This window comes from Lissotriton vulgaris, chromosome 12 (assembly GCF_964263255.1).
Source record: "Lissotriton vulgaris chromosome 12, aLisVul1.2, whole genome shotgun sequence".
Classification (NCBI taxonomy): Eukaryota; Metazoa; Chordata; class Amphibia; order Caudata; family Salamandridae; genus Lissotriton; species Lissotriton vulgaris.
The window spans coordinates 295,137,163-295,151,635 of NC_141700.1; the positions used below are offsets into that span (position 1 = coordinate 295,137,163).

A 14,473-nucleotide genomic window follows, 5' to 3' on the forward strand; every position below is an offset into this window, starting at 1 on the left:
ATGTAGCTGAAGAATATAAAATTGAAGAATTCTGCTTATAGCTGCACCATGTTGGACAAGTAAGGGAGTACGTTGGGAATACAACTTAGGGCTCCGGATTCTATGACAAGCATTATATCCCTTTAACTATTTTCCCTGCCTAAATCACACACTGCCACCCACCCACTGACAGTCTTACCAGTTTCCGAAAGGAGCTTGCAGAGCAGCTGTAATGTTGTGGCACGGGACTCTGCACCTATCTGCATCAAGCTACTTTCGAAATATTTAAGGACCTCACTAGAGTGAGAATGGGCTGCAAGAGTAAAGTGAAAAGATAAAATAGACACAATTGAAAAATAACACAACATAAAATTATGCAAGAAGGAACTCAACGCTGGGGAGCAGCCCATCAAGGCCATTCTTCAACGCATGTCCAGGAGGTATATTATCAATGGTCTGCAACATTTAATGATGATCTTACGAGCACATGGTACTCACGTGACTACTATAGCTGTATATAGTAAACTGGGCACCATATTCCAGTAGCAAGCCAACCAATGTACTGGGAGGGGGGAGATAAATACTGAAGCAATAGTAGCTTTTAAGACGATCAAGTTACGTGCAGGGCAGTGTACAGAAATTAATGTTACAGAGGACCTGATCCCTAGTAAAGGCCAATATATACTTGCAGTATCACAAATATATACATACATACATTTATGACCAACTCACCCAGTGACAGGATAATAGCCGTGGACAACTTGAGTGGCTCTTCTGTTTCATCGGAAACCCCACTTGAGGGTGTGCAGATCTGCCAATAACAAAGCCATAATAAATAATAATGGAAGCTAGGCTATCTGAAAGCCAATCCCATACATCCAGACAGCAAATAACTTCCAGTGGGGGAATGAGAGCATAGGAGTTTGTCAGGACTTATGGGGCCAAGATCCATACCACACGACAGAAAAATTAATTGTGTGGAATACAGCATATTCAGGGTGCCCGATATTGGTGGAAGTGCAAATTCTCAGTTACCGCTCTAAGATGGATGCCTTAGTTTCCTATGGTTTTTGGATAGTTTGTAGACTCAGAAGTCTGGCAAGATAGCAGAAGGTAGTGGTTCTTAATGCTTTTAACAAAGCTGGCACTAGTGGCAGCTATTCAACGTAATCAAGACGAAGGCTGTTGTTACACTTCATCTTGGTTTATCTCTGGGGACGGTAAAGCTGTTCCCCTTTTGCGTCCTACGGTGTCTGGCCAGCATAGTGGGTTGCATGATTTTCAGAGCAGGCCTTTTTTGCTTCACTTTTTGCCCATTTTCCGTCCCAGTTCTCTAGTCAGCAGAGTGGGGAGCGATTGTTTCTGTGGGTGGCTTCATTAGGGCCTTTTTCTGTTCTCACCGCCACTCGCTGTTTCTGCTGTACCACTTCATTTTTTTTTCTTTACCGGCATTCAGTTCTCGCACTTTGGTCCTCATCAGAGATGCTTGTCTTTTGTTTCCCATTCATTCCAGATTCCACGTGCCAGCATTGCTATTTGGAATTTCATGCTTATGGCCGTCAAGTTGTGCACCTGTTTTCAGAGGGCCTTCTTATATGTGGACTGGGGTCTTGAATGCTTCAAGTTTGGAGTGTAAGGATATTCCAGAAATGTTGTGTTTTTGGATTATTTGAACTAAATTGTGGGGTAGTTTCGGCACATATTGACTTTAGGAACCTTAGTGGGATAAATACTGAATTTCCCTTGATTGATGGCATTATTCAAATGTATATGATATAGCCTTATTATTATTAAATATAAAGATTTAAGATTGGGTGTACTGTTGTTTGGAATGTCATGAAGATTCCAGTATATGTTATATAGTAAAGTCTAACTGGACAATTGAACCTCTGAGATAAGCTTTGTTAGTATTATGTTTCTGTTGTAAACCATTGTTATTCGGTACAGTTTTTTTTTCTTTCAGGTCTCCATCCTTGGTGTTCCCCCTGGGTCCCTTCCCTTTCCCTGTCACTCTGTTCCTCTTTTACCTATTATCAGAGCCAGAGCTGCCGGGAGGCAGAGTTATGGGGGGTTCTGTCAGAGGAGCTCTCAACACTGACATATTTATATCCATTGTCTTCTTTCTTTGCATCCTAGAAGCAAATTGGTTCATATAGGATTTTTATGGATTATAATTTAATATTTTATGCAAGAGAGTTCCCAAATGTTGCCCTTTAAAAACACTCCTACTATAAATTGGATTAAGGTAGAAACTTTATTTGTTACAATATGTTACACAGGAAATGTCTGGCACCTCCCACTGAAATACTTTGTTTGTCCTCATGTATATACTTACCAGGTGATGCAGGACGGCAAGCACGGTTGGCACAGTTCCATTCAGCGCTCTGCAACTCTTAGTAACAGCTGCCTTGATGCATAACTCAAGGGTCTGCAAGGAGATAAGAAAATTGAGATGAGGCCAAAGGTCAGTGTGTGCAAATGATGATGGTCAGTGGTGAATTACAAACTTCAAAGTGTAAATTCTGTCTGAATGCAAGAGTGAGTTGGTGTGTGAATGAGCTCTCTTGTGTACTAATTCTAAACACATATGACCACAAGTAGATTTGACAGATGACCGTGCTTATGTCCATTTTTTTCTTTCCTGGTTGCTCTGTTTTCTTGACTCACAGTGCCTTAAGATCTCTCAGATCCACATAGTGATTTCTATAGAGGTTATCTGTTGGAGTCAGATGTTGGATTTTAGTCCATCAAGGAACCAGAAGAGAACATGTTCAGCATTTAACAGGGGCATGCCCTAACACATGTAGCCTAGACTCACTTGTCATCGTAGGCCCTGTATTCTTAGCCACTGTTGATGATGGCCCTTGCCTTGGTTGTCCTAGTTCTCTTGGTGGTTCTAGTTCTCTTGGTTGTCTGCTACTCCTTCTTATGGCACTGTATAGATCCTCTTGGCCATCTTAGTCCCTTCCTTCATGGCCTTGGTCTTCCTGCTGGTCTTGGTCTTAATGGTACCCATCAGTTTTGTTGGGATGTACGTTGTTACGACGATGTTCTTCTGGTGCTCTTGCCCTGGTGTTCTTCAATCTTTTCATTCTTCTGGTCCCAGCCCTGCTGGTCCTCATGATCTTCATTGTCCTTATGTTCATGGTCCAGCTAATCTTGGTCATCCTCTTCCAAGATTCTCTGGATCCTCTGGTGCTGTTACTCCTAGTAATCCTGGTGTTGGCCTTCAGGTTTTTCATGGTGGTCATGGTGGTGGCTGCTGTTCTGGACCTTCTAGCCTCCACTTTCTCTTCATGGTCTTCTTCCTCTTACTGGTCTCCCTCCTCCTGGTTTTCCTCCTTATTTTCCTAGTCCTCTTAGAAATCCTTTTCCTAGTCTTCCTGGTCTTGATACTCTTGGTTTTCCTAGTTCTTGGACATGGTATTGGTCCCCTGTTGGTTCAAGTTTTCCAAATCCTTCTGGTGGTCCTGGAGTTTCTAAACTTCTTGGCTGTCCTGGACCCTCACCTCCCCTTCTACTCATCCTCATGGCCATCTTCCTCCTCCTCATTCTGTGTAGGGTCTTCACAGTGGTGTAGGTTCTCCATGTTGACCTGCCCATCTTCTTCCTTCTTGTTCTGGTGGTACTGGTGCTCCTGATGACCCTCCCTTTCCACTTGCACATCCTTCTTCTCCATTCCATTCCATTCCAAAGTAGCTTTATTCGAAGTATACTCATAATAGCACAAAACAAACAACATTTAGATATAGTTAAAAATGCCTTGGCTGGATAGTTACAAATGTTTGATAAAACTTAGATCTCAGAGCAAATGGACGAGATAAAAGTTACACCCAGTTAAAATAATCAATCACGTTCAGTGGCCAGGCTAGGGAAGTTCAAATTAATGCTCACCAAAGAATGACCCAGATTTAGGTTTCAGCCTTATAGCCCACGCCCATCCTAGGTATTTGGCTACCGCTATTGTGATACATTGTAAAGTGCTGGTGCGCATAAGCCTTTCCGCTTCGGCGCTCCTAAATGTGCAAAGTAGTTTGCACACTAGAGCCAGCCAAACTCGCCTAGGGAGTGCATAGGCGGAACAGGCAAAAAGCAGGTGGGCAACTGTTTCGCTATGACTCCCACAGGCAGGACAGATGTTATCACCTGTGGGAGTCCACCTGGACATAAGGGACTTTAAAGGTAAGGAGCCTGCCCTGAGTTGGAAGTAAAGCTTCCTATCTCTCGGCCTGGTGATATTATCCCAATAGGATTCTAATCTAGGTGTGAGTTTTGTTTCTAAGAAGATTCCCACCATAGAAGATGAGTCAGAGTTACTCCAAGCATTAAAAGCAGCCCACTCCCAATACTTCTCTTTTAGGATGTTTTCAGAGGGAAAAGAAGCCTCTAATGGGTTCTCCCATAGCATTCTCATTCCCAGGCCAATCAGGCTATTCCTAACACCTCTTAACCAACCAATTTCGTGGAAGGCATCAGATTTTATTACATCCAGAAAACCTGAGGCATATGATAAGAGTTCAGGTGTCGTTCACAACCTGCGCCAATATAAAATCGGACGCAACTTGGCGACATCAATAATAGCTTTTCTACCCAAATCAAATCTAAGTGGCTTAAGAGGGGTGCTTTGTGGGAGATTGGTAATGCTACGGAGGAACTTATTTTCAGAAAGAGTTAAAGGAGCTGCTTTCTCAAACCCCCATAATTCGGCGCCATAAAGCGCGGAGCTAACAGTTTTAGATTCATGCACTTGGAGGACTGTTCTAATTGGTTTTGTTAGAGACGTTTTATGCTCCAGACTTAAAGCTCCCGTAACTTGTCGATGTTTCAGGGCTGCTAAATCTATATGGCAGTCCCACTTAAGGTTCTTCTCTAACTGTATACCCAAATAGGTAAAGGCCCTGACCAGTTCAAGTGGTTGTTTATTCATAAAAGCCCTCCCCTTAAAACTTCAATGGGGATTAAAAGCCATTAATTTCATTTTTGACACATTAACTTCCAGGCCTCGAGCAGCAGAAAAATCTTCAAAAATTGATAGAGCTCGCTGGAGGCCATTAGGAGTCTTGGAAATAATTAATGTGTCATCTGCAAACATTAAAATCGGAATTTGTACACCTGCTAGAGAAGGGGCATCCGTATTCACTGGCAACAAACGGTCCACTATTCCATTAATATACAAATAGAATAACGTTGGTGCCATGGCACAGCCTTGCCATACCCCTCGTTCAACCAGAAACTGGGTGGTGACCCTACCCTGCCCTACCCAGCGGATTCTAGCATGATTGCCCTTGTGTGGCCTCATTACGAAGGTTAAGATGTCGTCCAAAAGGCCTAATTCCCTCAACGTCACCCATAACCGGGAACGGGGGCAAGGTCAAAAGCTGAACGTAGATCAACAAGGCAGCATAAAGGCTGCCCTTGCCCAATGTCACAGTCTTCCACTATAAAAGAATACAATTAATGACTTGATCAATGGTGCTAGTGTATTTACGGAAACCCTCTTGGAAAGGGGACAATACACTATTCTCTTCAATCCAGTCTAAGATATTGTTCAGGATCAACCTCCCAACTACCTTCTGAATCGTATCTATCAAGCTGATAGGTCTGTAATTCCTCGGTTGAGTTTAACTCCTTTTTTATATACTGGAATTATCACGGCCCCTTTCCAGGAAATTGGGATCGGGCACCCTGGGCTGTTGCATTTGCCATCAACAAGATGTATCTACCCCATCGTATTTTGTCGTAGAGAAACACATCCGCAGGGATACCATCGGGTCTTGGCGCTCTACCTCCAGTAAGTGCACTAAGAGCTGCTAAAACGTCTTTGTCATTAAAAGCCTCATCAGTATAAAAAACATAACTAACTTCTTCCATTTGATCCTCTAAAGGGTTACGCGCATATTGGGGCCTAAAGTAATTAACCCATCCTTCATGAGAGACATGACTTAGGGGCTGATCAGGTTGACCCCCTCTGCCTCACTTAATGATATTCCAGAATAATTTGCTTCTTTTAGGTCCTGCCATCTAAGCTCATCCCATAGTCACTTGGCTTTATGGATAGCTTTTTTGTATTCATATCTTGCAGTACGGACAGTACCCATTTCCCCAACCCTGATAGCATTGCCAAGGGCAATTCTTGCTTGCATACATTCATTGTTATACCGCCGAAAGGGTTTGGAGTCAGCTAGTTTCTGGCTTCTATGGCGCTTAATAAAGTGGCTACTTGTACTTCTTCTCCTCTTTGGCTTCCTGGTTCTGGTCCTTCTGGTCTACTTCATTCTACTTATTTTCCTGGTTTTACTGATCCTCCTCTTTGTCTTGGGCCTGCTGGGCCTTATGTCCGTGGGGTCTCAGTCATCCTGGTCGACTGTGGTTTTTGGCTGCCTGATCCTCCAGGTTTTTCCCATGGTCCTCCTGCTATTGCTTTCTCTTCATTATCTTGGAAATCCAGTTCTGTGTGTTCCTAATCCTGCTAGTGATCTTAGTCCTCCTCCTCCTCCTCCTCCTCCATTCAGTTGGACTGAACTTTTTGGAGAGTCTTGTTCCTTTGTCCTCCTCCTCTGTTTGACCTCCCTTTCACCCTCCTGTTTCTCCCTATTCATCCTACAGGTCCTCTAGGTATCTGCCTGCTTCTCCAAGTGATCCACACTCCACTAATGTAGTCTCATCTAAAGTCAGCAAAATACACCCTCAAGCCAAAAGGGTACACTTAGATGCAGCATGGGTGGATGAACACTATTGGAAATACATTTTCCCCTTTTTTCCTGTTAGATAGTAAAATACAGACATAATTGGGGTGCTCCTCTAAAATCTGGATCCATGTATGCGCCGCTACATCTGTTTCACTATTAACAGTTGTGGACCAGGATTGCTCAATGTCCCTCTTGCACCCCTGCACACTGTGAACCATGGGAGTACAGAGGAGCTAAAAGGATAGTGTTTGCTTATGAGAATCAAAGGCAATGTGGAGGCAGGAGCTGCAACACAGAAGATGGGTGATGACTAAAAGCAGTTTTAGGAACACATTTAGCTACACAGATGCTAATGAGGAGAATGATCACCTGCAATGAAGGCTTGGAATACTCATTGGGGGAACAACCTCAAATTATGTATATGGTCAATATGCCATACAACAAAATTCTGTCATGTTTTTATGTTTGTAGCTGGTATTCACATTTTTATTACAAGTGGAGACTGTCAAAAGAAGGACTTGTAAGGAAATTTGAACATCCTGTCCTTTTAACTGTAAGTGCTCAGAACTAGCAGAAACTGTTCCACTTAGATCCTCAACATTAATCTACAATTTTCAAGCCTCAAAAACAATAGTTCTGTGGAAATGAAAATTGGCAGATTGGAGACGTAATGATTCTAATAGTGTGTCCACCAAGGTCTACGTCACTCTTGCTTTTTCAGCTAATACAGTTCGTACGTCTCTAACTACGGACTCTTTCCTTTGCTAATATTTGTTTTTATATCAACTAAAAGTAGTATTCTATAATTCCAACACATTATTGATTACCAACGTGATACATTTCCAGTGCTCCTCTTAAGACTTCACTGTTTTACCTGTATGTTCGGTCACCTTAGTGAAGGTCATTTGTAAATTTACTTGTATTTCACAGGGTGTAAGCAGCCTCTCAGACTAGAGAAAGTGCAATGGCACACTGTTTGGTATAAGAGGTCACTAGGGCTTTAGTAAGCCCAATTACTGCTTGGGACCTATGTCAGGGCTCTAGTGACTGAAGATCTGCTGTTTTGTTATGATTAACGCATCAAGATGGAGCGTCAGTATGCTCAATTTCACTTCCATAACCAATGTTACTTACCCAGTATCACAACAACAGGTGAAGCAAATTTCAGCACTGTTGATGTTTATTTAAATTCTAGCACAATTGCTTTGGTACACATTTCTCCTTTATTACTCCCGATTTCATATGTAACAAATACAAATGTGCATTTTGCTTCTCTGGCTGACTTCATGGATTGTGTACTAATCACAATTGAGCTGGTTCAGTATTTGGAATTAATGTTGGAAAACTATATTCCCTGTAATCCCTTCATCTCCCAAAACAATACACCAGCTCAAAACTGAAATAATTACCAGGCATGAATGTGTCAAATAGTGGGGAATTACTGTTCAAATTGGTGTGGTGGTTCTATTTCTCAGGGGTACCTAAGGGGCAAACTTGGAATCATACATTTTTCCTACATCCCAAAATTTCTGATACCCACAACATTGGTACTGTCGGGAGCGGAATGCCAATATGTTGGCCCAATGTACACATGATGGAGGCCTGAACCATCTCACAACTCCACCTGTGGTGTAACTAACTCACCAATGGAATCCTGTAGTTCTGTATTCAACCCTAATTTCTCAATAATGTAGTGTTTCATTGCAGCTAATCTCTCATTATGGGATACAGTGTTCATTATGAGTGGATCATTTGGGATTCGTTGAAGTGGCAAGCATGGACAGCAAATAAAGGTCACACTCACCGTGAGCAAACAAAATGCCATATCAGCAGGCAGCTGGGACCGGAGCCTTTCAACTTCATTGACCAACCAAGGAAGCTCCTTATCTAGTTGCTCCTCTGGCAGAACGGAGGCCAAATGTCCCAGAGTGGTGATGACCTGCTCCCAGACCTGTTAAGATAAATTACACCAGGTTTTCAGTTCCACACACTAGACATTAACAACTAAGAAAAGATGAGCCACATGTGGAAGTAGAGGGTTCCCTGGAGAGGCAGCTGCACTTGACATCTGTTCACTAGGAAGTGATTCTGTCATGCAAAGGCAGTGGTTTGTTTCACTGGCAGAATATTCCAATAGACAAAACTGATTCTCTAAAATAGAAATGTTATCCATGAATTTGTTTCACTCTTGTCTTATTTGGTTGAGGGTTCCCCACCCACTCTCTCTATTTTCTCCCTCTCCCCAGCTCTTTAAAAAAAATATATTTACCCTGCCTCCTATTCATGGACAGGTTGTGGTAGACATAGAAAATACACTACTGCAGCTGCGATTTTATTAAATTGCCCTAGAATCTAATTCTGTCACTTTCTTTTTCAAAAATACTTATTACACTTACTGTTCCCTAATACTTAAGTATTATAGCATGGTTTAGCTTTAATTTTGTTTTATATATCTGACCTGATAGGAATTTGATACTTGGTCGGGTACAATAAAGGTTTTTACACATTTTATTCAGCTACATAAATAGAGATCACAAGTCTGGGTCAAGAGAATGAATTTCATATTTTTTTGTATTTCATCAAATGAAGTATATATGCAAAGGCAGAGGAAGGGGCAGTCAATGTGTATGCATCAGTTATCTCACAAAACGTAACAGCTCTAAACCTTCATCCACTGCACTCTGTTCTTTCCCCACTTTACCAACTCACCTCCTGGACACTGGGGATGGTTTCAAGAAGAAATACCTTACAGGTTGAGTAGGCTTCAAAGAAAAGTGTGACTAGAGGAGTGTCTACACTGGAAGCAAACTGGCCTGATAACATCTCAATGACTGCACAAAAACAAAAACATTACAGTTAATTTCAAAGGCTTAAGTGTTGCATTAATCTACATATGTACCACCTTGTCTGGTAGTGCATAGGACATACTGAGCAAAAACAGTGCAATGCGTCTGCTGATAGGAAATTATTTTTAGCAGGTATTAGACTCAATTCACATAGGACTTTTCTGACTCTCATAGATACTGTAAAGGTATCCATTTCGATCATGCATCCTATTGCACTTTTGAAGCATTCTAGACAATATATGATAATAATTCCACATTACTGCAACTCATTGTATTGAACTAAAATAGAGGAAAGGCAGAATATGTGTCAACAGAGTACCTTTTACATTCAATTAGCAACAAAGCAATTTAGTTTGTACAGTTTTTTTGTTTATGAAATAAGAGTGGAGAAATCAGATTTTGGAAAAGTTATTACTGTATGACGATATTTGCCCTCTTGGCAAATGAAAAAAAAGTATGTAAAAATATAAAAGATGATGCATCCGAGCATTCCTTATCAATAATTTTGTGAATCATTGTATGTGGTTAACAAAGAAGTGCTGGTTCAGATATCACCAGAGTAAAAAAGTGGTGTCATGATTTTGCACTATTCTGCTAATCAGGCAGGAAGACACTACACTGGTTTTAATCTCACATCTAAATAAACACTGATTCATTCAATTTCCTATATTAAGCATAGCAAAACGTGTGAAATCACATTGCCCCTTTTTTCTGTCCTAATATTGAAAATGTTTAGTTGGGAGCAAATCTTGCTTCCTGCATTCTCTATTTTTCAAGAGGCAAAAATGGTAAAAATATATTTACTCCATGATTTGCACCAGTCTTCTTTACTTAACACTGTGACTAGTTTGCAATTGTGTGAGCTCTAGGTTGCAACAAGATGTCTGTGCCATTGAAGTGAACAATTACCTCTGGGAAATGATGTACAATTTCTACAGGTTTTAATGCTCCACTTCCTAGGGAGGTAAGTTCACAACATAAGGCCTGATTCAGGCTGTGGCAGATGGGTATCCCGTCACACACGTGATGGGATAGCCCGTCTTATTACACATACAATAGGATACAACTTGTCCACCAAACTCTAAATCACGCCCTCAGTTTTTTATTACTGAAAAGAATAGGGTGTTTCCCGGAGGTGCACTATACAGATTAGAGATGTGTTCCAGTCGTTATATGGCAACCTTGACACAGCAGCTCAGCATGCCAGTTCAATTGGCAAATATACCAGAAAGTAGTGGAGTTACACATTATGCAGACCAATGTTGCAGTTAAGGTCTGATTTGTGCCACAAATTAAAGTTTAATGCAGATAAGTAATCAGTTGTTGAAAACAATGGGATGAATAGGGACTGTTATTCTCTGCACCAATCAGACATAAGAAATTGCATCTCTTTGCATGAAGAGTGCTCCCAGGAAATGTCACAAAAGTGAACTTAATAAAGGTGTCCTCTCCCCACACTCTCCCAACCATCAAACCGAACCCGACCGCTCCACCAGCGCAGGTGCACACCAAGGCTAAACCAATATTTCTGGTTGATTGTAGAAGCCGTCTTCATTACAGGAACGAACGTTCTGAGCATCAGATCTAGATATGGTTCCATTTCTGGTCCTGTAAGAGAAAATAGGATAAACAGTATTAATTAAACTAAAGACTAATACCAACTTAAGATGATGAGCGTGCTGCAAAGGTGGTGTTGGTCATGAAACATATTGTAAAAAAATCTTGATGCATAGCTTTGTATATTTTCCACCCAGCAGAACATAAAACGTAATGCAATAAGCATTAAAGAACGTTTCACATTGTCTTTTCCCAGGATTCACTCGCACCTTTTTATGACGTGATGAAGGAGTTCGGCATTATAGCAAAGTTGCTGCATTTACAGAAATTCTAAATCCTTGTACAAATAAAGGCTTAATAGTTAAGTAGCTGGTTGGTGTAGAGCTGTTTCAGTTTTTAACAGTTTTTCCTCAAGAGACATAATGAAACAAAACCTGTAAGGGACATCTGGTGCTGGTATGTGGTGCTAAAATGTGAATCTACAATGTGAAATTACTATATTTCAACAAATCTAAAATAATATGTATCATTTGAACATAATAACCAAAATAGCAGCAATACATTTGCATCTTTCAAAAGTGGCTATCAGTGGACCTGTATTTAAGATGCAACCATTCACTTCTAAGGCCGCTTGCTGGAGTTGCATATTTTGAAGCCTTCTGATGGCATAAGCACGGAGATGCTTGTTTCTTTAATTAGCACTGTACAGAAAGTAATCATTTTAGAGCTTATTTGAATTACCATTATGACATGGGATTGCAACACATAGTGGTGCTGTTGTATTTCCTTCCAATTAATTGTCACTTCCTTAAAAAATTAATCGTTTTAACTATACGGGCTGAAATGGCAAAAGCATGGGCATGGGACTCTATTCTGAATGCCACAATCAGTTTGAAATATATGTGGAAAATAACTTAAATATACCCTGTGGCTTCTTTCCACTTTCAATTTGCATTGTATATGCAATGCTAGTGATTGATCCATTCTCAATCACCACTGTAAAATGCATAAATTCACCATACTGTTATGGGTTTTGTACAAAATGTAGAAATACTTTAAACAAGCAATGGAGTAAGGGAACTGAAAGAACATGTTGCCGCATGCTTCAGAGCCCACTCTGTGTATTTGAGTGTTGTGATGACATGAGCCATAGACAGATAAAACTATTTGCAGACAGACCTAAAATGAATGTAGAATCCGGTAGACTGCCACAGAGCACAGTGTTTGACAACAACATAGCATTTTTTCAAATTACCGTATTGAATTGCCATTTGATGAATGGCCCAAAACACAATCTCCTCTCGAATAGAAGGCACCGTAAACAGATTTACAATCTTAGATGATATTGACTGTGGTATCCACTTGGTAAGTGTAATATGACACATTAAAGCCATCCTTTCAAGTTCAGGCGCATTCTCCTAAATTTGCAGAAATAGAAAATATTGGTAATTTGAAACATTTGTGACGAACAAGAGGAGAAAAACAAATCCAAAACAAGTATTAAGTACCATGGATCAGGTATAGAGGGAATATTGTGAAACAGGGGATGCCTGAACAAATCAATACCGGCTTGATTATGAGTTTGGCGGATGGGATAGGCCGTCACAAACGTGACGGATATCCTGTCCGCCATATTACATGTTCCAGCCATAGGATATAATGGAATTGTAATAAAGCGGACAGGATATCCCTCACGTTTGTTATGGAGTAAACCTGTCCTCCAAACTCCTAATCAGACCCTAAGACTCAATTATCAATAAGATAGAAGCGGAGCAAATGACAACAATGTAATCACTCCTTGAAATAGACCAAGTAGAACCAGCAGTTGCCAAAACAGATTGAAAATAAGGCTGTAGCCTGAGATTTCTTGACCCCTAGCAGCAAGAATGTTTACAGGATAAAAATGGGTCATAAGAAAATTATAAATATATTGGTACCTCCAATGAATGAATAAATAAGTCCATCAAAATATCAGAAATTCTTGTCTTTTCTTAATTTCACATCAAAAAGGCTTTTCTTTTCTATAAATGCATATCTTTCTGCACTGCAGAGGTATCCAAAAGTGACTGATACCATTTAGGATGTGCACCAAATGTATTGCTTGGTACAGGCTGAGAGGTGCGAGCTATTCGACCTAGTCGCCTTCTGTATTGGCATGGGTCATATATCATCAGAAATAATTAATTCTATTTGGCTATTCTCTAGACCTGGATTACCTTAGTGTTTTCTACTTATAACATATCTGTACTAGTGGTATGAGTTTGTGAAATATTTAACCTCTTTTCAACACAATACTGGCCTTAGAGACTGCAATATCTTTTTGAGCGGAACAAAAGGTAAACTGACTCTAAAAACACTGAATGATTATATTTACAAATATTTTACCTATTTTAAGACTAACACAAATGTATTTTAATTACTCTAATTAGGACCGACTGTCTTAGATAAAAATACATGGAAATACATGATAAAGCACAATGTCAATAAATCAACAGTACTGTAATGGTATAATACATGAACTACATGCTAATAACAATGTGGTGTGTTACGAAATAGGTCTACAGTTGTTTCGTCTCCTTGTATATCTTGATAAAAACATGACCTTGCTAGTGAAGTCCTGAAGTGTCAGAGGCCAGAGAGGGTGCAACAGTGAAAGATGTGTGGCACTTCCAAGCTGCTGTTCTGTTTTGTACTGCCAGCATATCGGAACACATTTGGAGGTGGGTATATTACTTAACTTCATCTTCATGGGGATGACTAGGTTTCTGAGACTCTCCGTAGCACCTCCCAAAGTGTGCCTCGGTAGGTGTGCTACCTTTGCACCGCTTCCCTTAGAGTTAGACATCTTCTGCGATCCAGTTTGCCTTTGCCAGTGCTTAGTAATTTAACAGAAACACCTGGACAAAAGTGTTCCCTCATTTGTATGGGCCCTAACCTCCTAGCAAATGGTGTAATGCATCTTGACACAGTGTGGGGGTGAAATGGGTGCAAGTACAATGCTTGTTACAAAAGGCCCAGCACATGCCTTGGCAGAATCTGCTGCAAAACAAACACCACCTACCTCCTGTGGTTTTTGCCAATCTAGTCCATGATTTTAAATCAGTGCAGCCCCGAACTCTCCTCCCCTTTCTTACTCTCTCTTCTCTCAGTTTCTCACAGACATAAACAACTACACACACAAACCAGTACAGACATGCACACACATTTCTGTGTGTAAATGAGGTACTAAAATGGGAAATTCATTCTACAAAATACAAATCAAGATCTATGAGAGAGCTTTACCCTTTGAATCTATTAGTTTGTTATATACAGATTGACTCTATTTTGTGTTCTCAGCCCTTGCCTACCTGTGGTATGTAAAGAAGAATCCGAGTCTCAGTGTTACAATATTGCTACCTTTGT

General features: G+C 40.6%; 1 protein-coding gene across 1 annotated transcript in view; it reads right to left on the minus strand.

Moving 5' to 3' along the window:
• Window positions 1-14,473, minus strand: part of LOC147674000 (maestro heat-like repeat-containing protein family member 1) — a 90,969-nt gene that overhangs the window by 38,312 nt on the left and 38,184 nt on the right. Inside the window, exons 5-11 of the mRNA XM_086946440.1 lie at window positions 12,327-12,489; window positions 11,024-11,122; window positions 9,378-9,499; window positions 8,473-8,619; window positions 2,315-2,407; window positions 712-790; window positions 179-292 (exon numbers count right to left, since the gene is read on the minus strand). Of these exons, the coding sequence (XP_086802566.1) occupies window positions 179-292; window positions 712-790; window positions 2,315-2,407; window positions 8,473-8,619; window positions 9,378-9,499; window positions 11,024-11,122; window positions 12,327-12,489 (817 nt within the window). The remainder of the gene's footprint in view (window positions 1-178; window positions 293-711; window positions 791-2,314; window positions 2,408-8,472; window positions 8,620-9,377; window positions 9,500-11,023; window positions 11,123-12,326; window positions 12,490-14,473) is intronic.